The following is a 13,387-nucleotide window of genomic DNA, read 5'->3' as shown; positions in this document are numbered from 1 at the left end:
CGTCATTCTTATCGGATGTTTGCGGTCTGCAAATCGATTTCTATACGTGTTTCACAAGTCTGTATTTTCAGACAAAAATCGCGGTCGAAATAAAAACAAATGAATAAAAAAAAAAACATTACAGACTTGGGGCAAGTCTATGGTGTATCGTGACATGTACTTTAATATTTCAATCGATTATGACAGTGACAGTTTTAACAAAGTATTAAATCGCAAATGTTTTACTGTAGTTAGAGGTATATTATTTATAGGCGTATAAAACATGAAAAAAATATTTCGTTACTGAGTGGATAAAGAATATATTAAAAAATTGTTCCTATTTGTACACTATCAGCTTTCCCATCCCTCAACCCTAATGTTACATACAAAACACAAATTGGGTTTCTTTAAATGAGTCCAAATCAATAATGTGGACTCATTTTGTGATAAGTTTCTCCTTCGGAAGTAATTCCCAGGGTGCTAATTTTAGTTGACTACATAAATCATCGTGTCTATTTATTCGTTTCTGTAAACGACAATTATAGTATTATAGTCCTGCGGAACGTACATTTGAAATCGCCAGTTTTGTTACGCTGAAATTATTGTGTATTCTAGAACCAGGTATGCGAGCGAAGCGAGCGTACCATCTAGTTAGTATAATTATCACTGTTGCAAATTATAAGAAAAAAACAAATTTATGTTTTGTTTTGTTTCTTTTGATATTTTGATGTTATGGCTTTTTTTTGTTAATAAAAATGGTCCCATTTATTTTTAAGATTATTTTACAATTCAACAGATCATCCATACATTAAAATAAAAATATACGATATGTACATCAATAACCATTATGCAGTGTATTATTAAATCGTTAACAAGGCAATAATTTATGGAACGCCTCCTCTGCCTTCAGTTCACAATGGTCATGTAGTACACATCAATCGTCATGCAGTACACACCAATGGTCATGCAGTACACACCAATGGTCATGCAGTACACACCAATCGTCGTTCACATTTATCATGCAGTACACACCAATGGTCATGCAGTACACACCAATCATCATGTAGTACACACCAATCGTCATGCAGTACACACCAATCGTCATGCAGTACACACCAAACATCATGCAGTACACACCAATCGTCATGCAGTACACACCAAACATCATGCAGTACACACCAATGGTCATGCAGTACACACCAATTGTCATGCAGTACACACCAATCGTCATGCAGTACACACCAATCGTCATGCAGTGAAATATTGCGTAATTTATACCGCCACCTATCGACAAAATCGAATATCACGTGACGTTTATTAGACGGCTGTAAAACTAGGCCATCGACTCTAAGATTTCTTTTATGTTTGACATACTGTACTTATTTTAACCGCTACACATCTCTGTGAATGCTCTGTTTTTTATATATACAATAATTTATTATGCGAGACACAGGCGCGTCTAGGAGGCCATTGCAATTATTGAATTCCATAAAAGAAGTTTAAATAGTCTTAGTTTTACAGCCGTCTAATAAACCTCATAGTAGAGAGGCCAAATACACAAAAGTCCTCTATAAAAAGTTTGGGGGGCATTTTTTGTTAATAGCAGGCAACCATGTTGAATGTATCCTTTGTGGGGTGACAAAAACGATAGGGGTGGATGCCATCTTCAGTTTTGGGTTTTAAGGTCAGTTTATGTGGTCAAGAGGTCAAACAAGGTCAAAATATAGGATTTTTTTTTATTCACGGAAAATCATTTACATCATCAGATCTATCCAAAAAGGTATATCTGAAGATCAATAATAATTATGAGATAAACATTTAATTTTACACATAAAAACATAGGAAATTAAATATAAAGTGTCATTTTCTCAAAATGTTGTTTTCACATATTTCTGTAAAGTACACACAGTTTTTTAATAGGCTTTTCCCAATCTGTTGTAAATTTGTCTTTTTCATGTTGTCCACCAGTCATCATTTTGATTTTTGTCGGAAAAAATAGGTCAAGCGTTATATGTATGAAACGTCATATGTGTCAAAAGATTGGTCTTTTACTATAATATTATTAATATTACCTATAATAATGTAATACAGTAATATTTAGAAATTTGTTTTTATAAAAATTATTAATATTACCTATAATAATGTAATAATATTTAGAAATTTGTTTTTAGAAAAATTTTAAAACAGAGACCTAATATGACCTAATGTCGAGATGTTTTTGTTTGGGTCAGAGACCCCCTATAATGTAATTATTTAAACATTTTTTTCATTATTTCAATGATACAAGTTTTTATTGAAATCTCGAAAGAGAAACCTGGGTATCGAGTCTTTGTTTTCAAAAACCCTAACTATTGGACTTTATCAAGGTTGGAAGGAGTGGTAATTGGAGACTTCTTCTTCTTCTTCTTCTACTGTGTCCATGAGGTATGAAATCCATTTCTCCAAAAAGACATAAACGCACTTGAAGAGGTCAACGTCATGCGACAAATCAAATTCCAGCTATCCATTCTTATTCATATGAAGATCGTTTAAAGTTTCTTGGCCTAACAACCCTGTATGACAGACGAATTCATGGTGACTTGATTGAAAATTTTCCAAAAGATTTCGAGGATGTAGCCAAGGAAAACTTCCTTCAAATGAGATGCAATCTAAGCAGAAATACACGAGGACATCAGCTTAGACTTTTTAAACCTAAATTTCACAAAGGACTGATAGGAGATCCACTTTTTCACAATTAGTAATTATATATTTTAATAGTTTGCCAACCAAAGTCGTCATTTCTGAAACCACCAACACATTTAAAAACCGATTGAATTCGTTGTAGAAATGAGGTTAAAATGGTACTAAACAAATTTACCTATCTAAACTATCAGAACCAATATTCTAAACACTGAGTGGATGATTGATCAATTCAAAATAGAATCATTGGTATAACAAGAAACGCTGTAATTCATTGATAGGTTCTGCATGACATGGTCAGACTGATCACGAATCACACAATACACAATATTCTTTCGAACTGACAGATAAGGAAGATCTTATATTTAAAGTAACAACTTATTGAAAGAAAAAAAAACAGTAGAACTTCATGAGCCACTGAGAAAGCATTGCTCTAAACCTTTGCGGATTTCTATAAGGCAACTGTTTTGATAAAGTATATAAAAACTGACAGAAAATCTGCTGATCAACCATTGGAGTATGATCATAGCCCAATTTTAATATCTTTAACAAAATATGACTTCACATATCTTGATGGATGGCGTTGAAATACCCACAGATGTTCCAGAAGAAAACTTACAGTAAAAACTTAAATGCACTATAGGATGCAGTAAACATGGCTGTAAACATTTGGTGACTATGCAAGTATTTATGCAAGTTACCTAGATATTTCGTCATTTTGTTGTATTTGATCATTACATTGGAAAGGGGCCACACTCATCGGTTTGGAGGAGAACAATTATCACGAAGTTTTTAGACATTCTTTATGTCAATAACAAAGAGCTTGCAATTATACATGAAAGTTGATGTTAATTAATGATATGCACTTTGTAACAGTAGCCTTCAAAAGTATGGACGATGAAGTATAGTGAACAATAAAGTGGTTGAAAACCTATTAAGAATAATCTAATCAGCTTCCATGCCATTACAGGTTGCAGAACGTCATTATTTGCTGGTTATGGAAAGAGGTCATACTGGAAATCATTTGTAACGCATCCACTCCTTGTAAATGGAATTGATTAAGATTAAGACTTTCCACGTACAGTGTACACTAAAGTTTGCCAAACATATGGTACTCTTGAGCAGATAACTGTATAATAACAGACTACTCTTTGGTGCTACCTCCATCTAGACTCAGTGACTATATACCATTAACACCATATTTCCCTTAAATATTAAGTATTTCACTTCACTCAATAAATATTTAAGTACCTGTATTTCTACTTCGGGAAACACTTAAAATTAAAAAAACTCGCCTATGGTGAATACAGACATCATAGAACTTAAACATACGAGCCAACTATCAGGCAGAGATCAGTATGTGACCTAAATGAATCTGCTCGTTTGGAAGCCCCTAACCCAGTTGTCAGTTTGGAACTTGTTACATGTGTATGTAAACTAAAAAGCCAGATGAAGTTGTTACAGAAAGCATGCATATGTGGTTGTGATTCAATCATTTGCCGTTACCCAGATGGCCAGTAGGCATTATATATCAGTGCTTGAAGAAATACCCACCTCAAAGCGTTACCTCCTTCCATCGCAGAAAAATGCTACAGGGTTGGGTAGGTTTGGCCAGTATGCGTACCTTTTTATGGCCAGCGGGCGTCCCGGATATTGCGCAATATGGCCATCGGGCGTCCAATTATTGCGCAATATGTTTTCAATGGCAGCGTCCGCGCGCTCCATGCGTGTGAAAAATACGTACAATGCGACAGAGAGGGCGTTATATTTACATTTTCCGCGCGAGATGCCGGCCGGCCACGTACTATTATTATTTATCAGAAAAAAAATATTAAATAATGTGAAATTTCATTTAAAATATTTTTTGATTGACATTATAATAGTTAAAACTATTAATAATTGTTATTAATTAGGCCCTAAAATACAGTAGTATAATTTACTAAATCAGTTTAACTTAGGCTACTAGCCTGCTCTGAACAGATAGATTGGATTTTAGAGGCCTCAGTTCAGCCTTGCCCTACTTGCAAATTCTGTATATATAAAATTAATTATGTATATAGCGCCATCTGTGTCGCATTGTACGTATTTCACACGCACGGAGCGGACGCTGCCATTGAACAAATATTGCGCAATAATTGGACGCCCGCTGGCCATATTGCGCAATTTCCGGGACGCCCGCTAGCCATAAAAAGGTACGCATACTGGCCAAACCTACCCAACCCGTATCGAAAAATGTCGAATATTGGCATGTGCCCATGCCGCCCATTACTCCCAACCCACAAACCCTCTGTGACAGTTTTTAAATGAAATTTAAGACATTCCAGTAGGCCTCCAATTTCGGTTATTTTGATACTCTAGGACTCATCCTCTCCATTCCTTGAACACCTTCCAGGAGTGACTCAAAAAGTTTAAAATCTTCCCAGTACAATTCTGGTCTTTTTGACATCACACTATAACCATCAGCCCCAGGCTATCGATAATTAACAGGTCTGTGCTCTATTTGACCTTATGACCTTGAAAATGACCTTTAAACTTGTAAGTTGAAAAATTGATGAACTTCACCATCTACAGCAATATGTCAATAATGGTTACATTTCTTTTAATTAGCTTATATGTTGTTGAAAACAGCTTAAACCTCTATTTTACCATATTTGACCTTATAACCTTGAAAATGACATTTGACCTGAAATTTGAGAGCGGCATCCACCCCTATCTTTTTTGTCATTCCATAAGGGATATATTCCACATGGTTGCCTGCTATTAACAGAAAATTCCCCCATGATGAAAAAGCTCACATTGGCCGCCCTACTATCACGTGATATTCGATTTTGTCGATAGGTGGCGGTATTTGACTGCATGACGATTGATGTGTACTGCATGACAATTGGTGTGTACTGCATGATGTTTGGTGTGTACTGCATGACGATTGGTGTGTACTGCATGACGATTGGTGTGTACTGCATGATAAATGTGAACGACGATTGGTGTGTACTGCATGACAATTGGTGTGTACTGCATGACCATTGGTGTGTACTGCATGACGATTGGTGTGTACTGCATGACGATTGGTGTGTACTGCATGACGATTGGTGTGTACAGCATGATGTTTGGTGTGTACTGCATGACGATTGGTGTGTACTGCATGACGATTGGTGTGTACTGTATAACCATTGGTGTGTACTGCATGACGATTGGTGTGTACTGCATGATGATTGGTGTGTACAGCATGATAAATGTGAACTGAAGGCAGAGGAGGCGTTCCATAATAATTGGCTAATTTGATTATATTTTCAAATACTCTAAGTAGGCCTACATTTTTATAAATTTGAAATTTAATGCTAAACACAAGTCTAAATTTAAATAGTGTGAAATACAACTAGTAGTTGATGAAATGCGTTTAGTTACCTATTATAAGGACTTCCACTAATTTGTTGATATACTAGTATTCTATAGATAATCTAGGGCCTGTTTCTGCTGCATAGAAAATAACCGGTTAAAATCGGTGTGAATAAATTAAAATCAGTGTGAATAAATTAACTCCATTTTCTTGGCAGCAGAAACAGGACACATTTGTGGTAACCGGTTAAAAGGCAGCGCAAAATAACCGGTTAAAAACACCAATTTAAATCGGTGTTAGAACGCCGTTTAACCGGTTATCGCTGAGCAATTCTTAGCTGCAACACGAAATAACGGTTATTTGATTGACAGTTGTGACCCCGGGTCAGATACCGTCGCATACGATGTGTGTTTTCCTCGTGGTTTTGACAGTCGAACGAAGAAGTGAACATGTATGTGGATGAATGAAATCACAAGATATGTTATTCAGTCGTGGGGGAGAGAAAGTACGGGGAAGGATGGCAGGGAATAGAAAAGAATCACAGATAATAAATAAGAGCATTTTTGCGAAAGTAAAAGAGGAGTTTGGGGTGGAGTTCCGGGGACTACCCAAGCTAAGCAATTTGAGGCGTTAGTAGGCTACACGCTCGCGAAGGGTATGGATGGTCCCCTATATAAACACCAAAACGGAAACAAAAGGAACTCAGAATGTTGCAAATACCTACCAAACGATAGTAGATAATGGTTAATTAATTATGAAAACCCAAATTTTATAGCAAAAATCATCCGAATTTATGTTATAAACGATGAATTTAGCAACAAAAACTTAATCCAAACGAGCGTATTTATGGCATGCCCTTAGTGCCTTTAATAGGAGAACAATGAACATTCTTACTTTGATCGTTTTACATAATATAATTTTTTAGAAAAACATCACATCGACCGAAAACAAAGGTAATCAGAGCCTTTGATAATATATTAAATATGATTTTATTAAGCATAGAAATGTGTTATTATTTATGTTAGTACATAAATATACGAAATAATGTTCAATACTCATTATTTTATTAAAGGCACTATATGCGTGCGATATTCTATGACTTGGATACTCTCGTTTGATTTAAGTTTTTGTGGCTAAACTCATCGTTTTTAACATAAATTCGGACGATTTTTGCTATAAAAGTTGGGTTTTCAAAATTAATTAACAATTATCTACTCTCGTTTGGTAAGTATTGCAACATTCTGAGTCTCGTTTTTGTTTCCGTTTGGTGTTTTGTAGGACCGCGCTCGCGAAAGACAACAGTCGTTCACGTGGGAAGGGCCGTATGTCATCGCCTTTGTTGAGGATAAAAATTATCCTAGTTTAGGCGATCGGGCGCTGCACGACCCTCCCCATCATGTTATTGAAGGCGCCATGAGAATTAATTTTATTAGCGATGTAAGTAGGCTTTACAAAAAACAAAACTTGTAGACCTGGAGACAACATTTTATTTTTTTAACATGTTTGAGTGAGATGTTCGGCGATATAATACACACGTGTGTACTCACGACGTCGATGTAAACAAACAGCCAACTTCTACTTCCGTCTGAGTGTATTGAATTTTGGGTAATGATGACGTTTTGCTCGACGACCACCCATAGATTTAACCGGTTATTTCGGAGCACAAATTGAGCAGAAACGCGGTCTTGTTATTGTTATCTATTTTTAATCTATTTTAAAATAACCGGTTAAATTGCGTTATGCAGCAGAAACAGACCCTTAGAAGTACTGATACAAATCAAGATCATAATGTTGATTAAAACACAGTGTAATAGCGTTGAGTATTTAATAACCCTTATCACCCCAATTGCTTTTATGAGCAAGCCACAGGATTATTTATTTTTTGGGAACTTCTGTTTTTCACGTTTTTACCGAAGTCTATCATGTTACGTCGGTGTAACCTTTCTCATGATATCAATGTTGTTTGTGTCATAGCTTCTTTTTCTCCTAATTCTGCTGACGATAATTTTGTCACAGATCTGAAAATAAATTATAAAACGTTAATATTATCATTAATGGACATTGAATAGTGTAGAAAATAAAGTGAAAGAACTTATACAAATACACCCAAGGTACGGCTGGTTAGTTTAACATAAAATAGCTATTTTACGTTTTAACATGTTTGTTTAGACCATGAAATTCAAAAGTGATCGTATTCCTGTAACATAGGCATACGTCTACACGTCTTCCCTGGTCGAAACGATGCTGTAAACTTAGAAAGAAGATAAACCACACACACACAGACCCAACAAAAGCAACATGCTCTTACTAGCGCTGACAACAAATGATGCAAATATTAACTTTATAATTACAAAAAACAACAAATTACACATAATCATAATTCGTGCCCTGATAGATTAGAAATCTTACTGAACCCATTATGTTCAATGACTGCGGTTTATTAGTACATTCTGAATGCAAATTTTGAAACATTTGCAAACAAACCCTTACATTTTAAGTTCTGTGACTTCATCCATTGTATCTGGTAACTTTCTATTGGCAGTTTCGGGTAAAAGTAAAACAAGTACTCCAGATGAAATAGCTAATACACTGAATGTTAACATTGCAAGTGGTGCCCAATACCTTGACAGGTGGAGGATATATGGTGATAGGATGGCTCCAATCCGACCAGATGTTGAACAAATACCAACAGCAACTGACCTATTGCCAAATGAATAAAGCAGTCGGTTAGTTTGACAACTAGATACATTTATTCAATAACGCCATCATCATAATGAAGATGGAATGGATAAAGAACACATCAACATTACAATAAAAAGAACTAATGAGATTATAATGTCAAAATAAAATAATCATCAGCGAGAATCATTGTTTTATTCTGTATGAGTTTGATGATAGTGAATAGGGGAGTAAAAAGATGATGTGCTTTAAGTCCTCACCACCTCAGGACGTCGAATATACAATTATAATTATTATAATATTACAGTTGCTCGTTTAACACAGTATTTAACTTTTATCAATTTAACTAGACTAGCTATAACCACTAAATAGGAGAATATTATATTTCTAACCGTATGTTAGTTGGATACAGCTCTGCAGTATAGAAAAATATAATACCGAATGCAGCGGTTACTCCAAACTTTCCTACCATCGCTACTGTCAGTCGTCCTATTCCCATTGCTTTTCAACAAAATAAAAAATATATTACAAAGTCAATTATTGGTATAAACAAAACACAGTGATGTCTGATGTCACCAATAGGTGATTCTAGTACGAATCACCAATAATTAAAAGGAACTTTTAATTCATAGATCTTCTTCATTAGCTGCCAGTTCATCGCAGGATTAAGTATGAATTACTCATAACCACATTTAAAGCACGTCAGAATATTACTCCAAATTATTATTTGAGTAGAATATTGTATCGTATCAACCAGCTTTCTCACTTAGATCATCAGATGATACAATACTGTTTAGAGTTCCATCAGACTTGGACAGCTGGAGAATGTTATGGAGAAGTTTACTATACCACGTACAAGATCGTCAATGTGGGCACCATTTGAGAAGTTAATTAATAGAATAGAAAGTATACAAAGGAAAGCAACAAGAATAATGATGTTTAGAAAGGTTCCTGTGACACATCTTATTTGTATAGATTGAAAGTGCTAGAATTATTATCTATTGATGACTTGTTTAAATTACATAGACTTCTATTAGGACTTAATGTGCTGAAATGTTACTGTCCTCATTCTTATAATAATGTAGTATATTAAAACTACTGAAAGGTGTCCATGTAAGTTTTTACGTTGGAATTCGAAAGGTAATACTTTCGAAAGCTAATTCTGTATTTGACTATGGAAGCAAATACCAAATCCTTTAAACAAACAGTTTAATTACCTTAGTATCACTAGTTGTCGTAGACCTTTATGGAATTTTAACTTGTTTTAATCATTTTTTAACATGTATGTACTGCAGCTATGAGCATTTGATTTGAAATATGAAGGATTATAAATTCTTTTATTATTATCATTATTATCATTATTGGTGTTGTTGTTTACTTACGAATAAAAATAGTTAGTAAACAAGCAACGCCACCGAGTAACAATGTTGCTGATAAAGATCGTCTGCGTCCAAAATAGTCCAGAGCTACAATACTCAATGCATAGGCAGGTATCTCGGTAGCACCAGATACAAGAAAAGATATGTAATGATTAACGCCAAAATCAGAAGTACTCAGAGAGAGGCCAAAGTAGGAGATATTAACAGCAATCCTTAAAAAAAACAATATTTAAATATTTAAACAATTATTATTATTAAAAATAGTCACAGTATTGATAAAATTTAAATATACTAGATGGCACGCTCGCTTCGCTCGCGTACCATCTAGGGGTGCTCACAGATGGTTCTCGAATACAGTAGAATCCACGGACGGGGACTTTTTTGGGACACTAAACAAAAACGGAAGTGTCCCCCTAATTGGGGTATTCAGAAATAGAGACAACAAAACCAATACTGGATTCCATAAAGGACAATTAATTTATGTGGATTAAAGAAATTAGGGAGAAATGGAAATGTATGTACGGGAATTGGGCGGCGGCACGTGGTTGTGGTGATGGAACCGCAGTAATAAAGTTGATTGTATTTATATATTATAAGAACCAAACTAAATAAATAGACCTAGACATTCTGCGAAATGGAAATCGGAAATTCAAGCTCCTATTCAGTGAAAAATTAAACTGTAGTCTACCTAAATATTTAGGGCAAATCATCGGTTGTGGTGTTGAACTTCCTGTAAACATTTGTGTGAACCAAACTGGGTCGAATTTCTGTCATGAGTACTGATTTGTTGGCCTGTGATTTATGACGCCTAAGGGATCTATCTAGACTTATTTTTTAGAATAATGTACGTACCTGTCAGATACAATTGTCTTGTGTCGTATAATAAATAAGTACTGTAATAGTTACTGAAGTTACTATTACAATCTCGTCATTGAAAACACGAAAATGTATATGCACTTACTTATGAAAACGTATACAGTATTATACTCAGTTATTGAAACAGTAGGTTTAAAAAAGTTTCGTTTGTCTGTAAAATGATGTAATCAAGCTGTTTACATGAGTCTTAATTTATAAGCACATCAATAATAAAATAGTTTATCTATCCTGTAATTGGCGAGATTATGGTCGCTGTTGAATGAAATAAAGCCAATCGGTATCATATTTGTACAGAAACGTTTTCGCGGCCGAAGGGTGTAACCTAAATTCGTTGTATTATCGTCAAGAACTAACTGTAACTAAACTTACATAGAAAGTAGGGTATCATAAATTTGGCCTTAGCACTCGGGGGAGTGGCTGAGATGAAGTCCGTGGGACTACTAAATATAAATTGTAATGAACCTCGAGGGACATAAATAGGAATATTTCATGTTTCATTATCAATGTATAATAAATGGAAACTGTTTACCGAATAATAGAAATTGGTTTTTTAACATTTTCCGAACCTATTGCAAGTTTATTCTCAAAGGGCCCATATATTTACCTACCGTATGTGTTAAACCAAGGGCTCATAAATTTACCTACAGTACTTGTGTTAAACCAAACTGGATGTTCCATTCATCGCAAATCAATACATTTGTATAATCGTATATTAAATCTATCAAAATAGTATTTTTTAAAGAAAATCGGCCTGTCTTCAACATTATGATGGTGTACTCTAGCAATCTATCAAAATAGTATTTTTAAAAGAAAATCGGCCTGTCTTCAACATTATGATGGTGTACTCTAGCTGTTCAACCGGTTTTCAGCTATTAAAAACAATTATCGTAGGAGGAGATAGGAAAATGCGAAGCCTCCTCGCTATGTAACATTAGGGTTGAGGGATGGGAAAGCGGATAGGTACAAAGAGGAACAATTTTTAAATATATTCTTTATCCACTGAGTAACGAAATATTTTGTTCATGTTTTATAGGCCTATAAATAATATACCTCTAAATACAGTAGGCCTAAAACATTTGCGATTTAATACTTTGTTAAAACTGTCACTGTCATAATCGATTGAAATATTAAAGTACATGTCACGATACACCACTACGACATTTATATTTTTGGTAATTATTAATTAATACAAACGTTGAGAAGGAACTGTCAGTATAAAGTTTATTTGTATATCTAACAGTAGAGCCTATCCACAGTCTCAGTAATAAAGTTTATTTGTATATATTTTTATATTACATCTAACAGTACGAACATTCACAGTAAGAAATGTTCGATTCAAATGAAAAATAGTTAATAGGTATTTACAGTATTGTCAAAGTATTGCAAGTTTATTCTCAAAGGGCCCATATATTTACCTACCGTATGTGTTAAACCAAGGGCTCATAAATTTACCTACAGTACTTGTGTTAAAACTCTGGCAGACTGAGAGATTGGGATGTTCCATTCATCGCAAATCAATACATTTGTATAATCGTATATTAAATCTATCAAAATAGTATTTTTTAAAGAAAATCGGCCTGTCTTCAACATTATGATGGTGTACTCTAGCTGTTCAACCGGTTTTCAGCTATTAAAAACAATTATCGTAGGAGGAGATAGAAAAATGCGAAGCCTCCTCGCATTTTTTTGGCGGGTATTTTTCAAGATGGACATCCATTAGACAGTGTATACCACGATCGGAAAACACCCCTATTTGGGGCAAATCTTTGAACCTAATTTCGTTTTAATCGTCAATAACTAATTATCTAACTCAATTTAATTAGTAAACAGGGTTACATCAGGCGGTTAAAATCAGTACCGAAAGTACGAACCAACTTTACATACCATCGAGTGAAAATTCTAGAAGTAAGGCGCGATTTACCGAATTTTGCCCTTACGTAAATTTATATATAGATGTGAACAACAATGGAGATAACACGCATGCATCCCTGTGGGGCACCGGTGTTTGAAACAATGATATCAGACAAAACATTATCAATTCTAACACGCTGGGTTCTGTTTTTCAAGAAATCTCTGATCCATAGACAAACAAAAGGATTAACATTCATACTAACTAATTTATCAAGAAGTATGTTTGGTTTCATTGAATTGAAAGCCGAAGAAAAATCTAAAAATAACGTCCTTACATATTGCCTAGGTTTATCCAAAGTTTCATAGATTGGATGCAAGAGAGTAGTTATTGCATCGTCGACACCTCTATTACTACAGTATGCAAACTGATTATTATCAACAAAAGGCAACGTTTCTTTAATCAATACATCTTTAAATAGCCTCTCAAAGCACTTTGTAATAATTTGGGTTAGAGCAACAGGACGATAATCATTTAATATTTTCGGCTTAGGTACTTTATTTATTGGGGCTATTATTGAATACTTCCACATGCATGGGACACAAGAAG

At 34.7% G+C, this 13,387-nt stretch overlaps 1 protein-coding gene across 1 annotated transcript; it reads right to left on the bottom strand.

Moving 5' to 3' along the window:
* Positions 1-7,869: 7,869 nt before the first annotated feature.
* On the bottom strand, positions 7,870-10,268 carry LOC140049126 (organic cation/carnitine transporter 2-like). Its single transcript, XM_072093954.1, has 4 exons — positions 10,057-10,268; positions 9,067-9,175; positions 8,486-8,695; positions 7,870-8,013 (listed from the first exon to the last, which is right to left on the bottom strand). Exons 2-4 carry the CDS (start codon positions 9,171-9,173, stop codon positions 7,941-7,943), a joined length of 390 nt encoding a protein of 129 aa, XP_071950055.1. The 5' UTR covers positions 9,174-9,175; positions 10,057-10,268; the 3' UTR covers positions 7,870-7,940.
* Positions 10,269-13,387: the final 3,119 nt, after the last annotated feature.

The sequence above is a fragment of the Antedon mediterranea genome, chromosome 5 (assembly GCF_964355755.1).
Source record: "Antedon mediterranea chromosome 5, ecAntMedi1.1, whole genome shotgun sequence".
In the NCBI taxonomy this organism is placed as follows: domain Eukaryota; kingdom Metazoa; phylum Echinodermata; class Crinoidea; order Comatulida; family Antedonidae; genus Antedon; species Antedon mediterranea.
The sequence above is the reverse complement of the archived record's forward strand: the minus strand, read 5'-3'. Positions and strand labels throughout refer to the sequence as shown.

Coding starts and splice junctions, on each gene's coding strand:
- LOC140049126 (XM_072093954.1), bottom strand. CDS start 9,173: ATGGGAATAGGACGACTGACAGTAGCGATGGTAGGAAAGTTTGGAGTA. Junction 8,696..9,066: donor CTGTATCCAACTAACATACG/GTTAGAAATATA, acceptor ATTTGGCAATAG/GTCAGTTGCTGTTGGTATTT. Junction 8,014..8,485: donor GAAGTCACAGAACTTAAAAT/GTAAGGGTTTGT, acceptor ATTTATTTTCAG/ATCTGTGACAAAATTATCGT.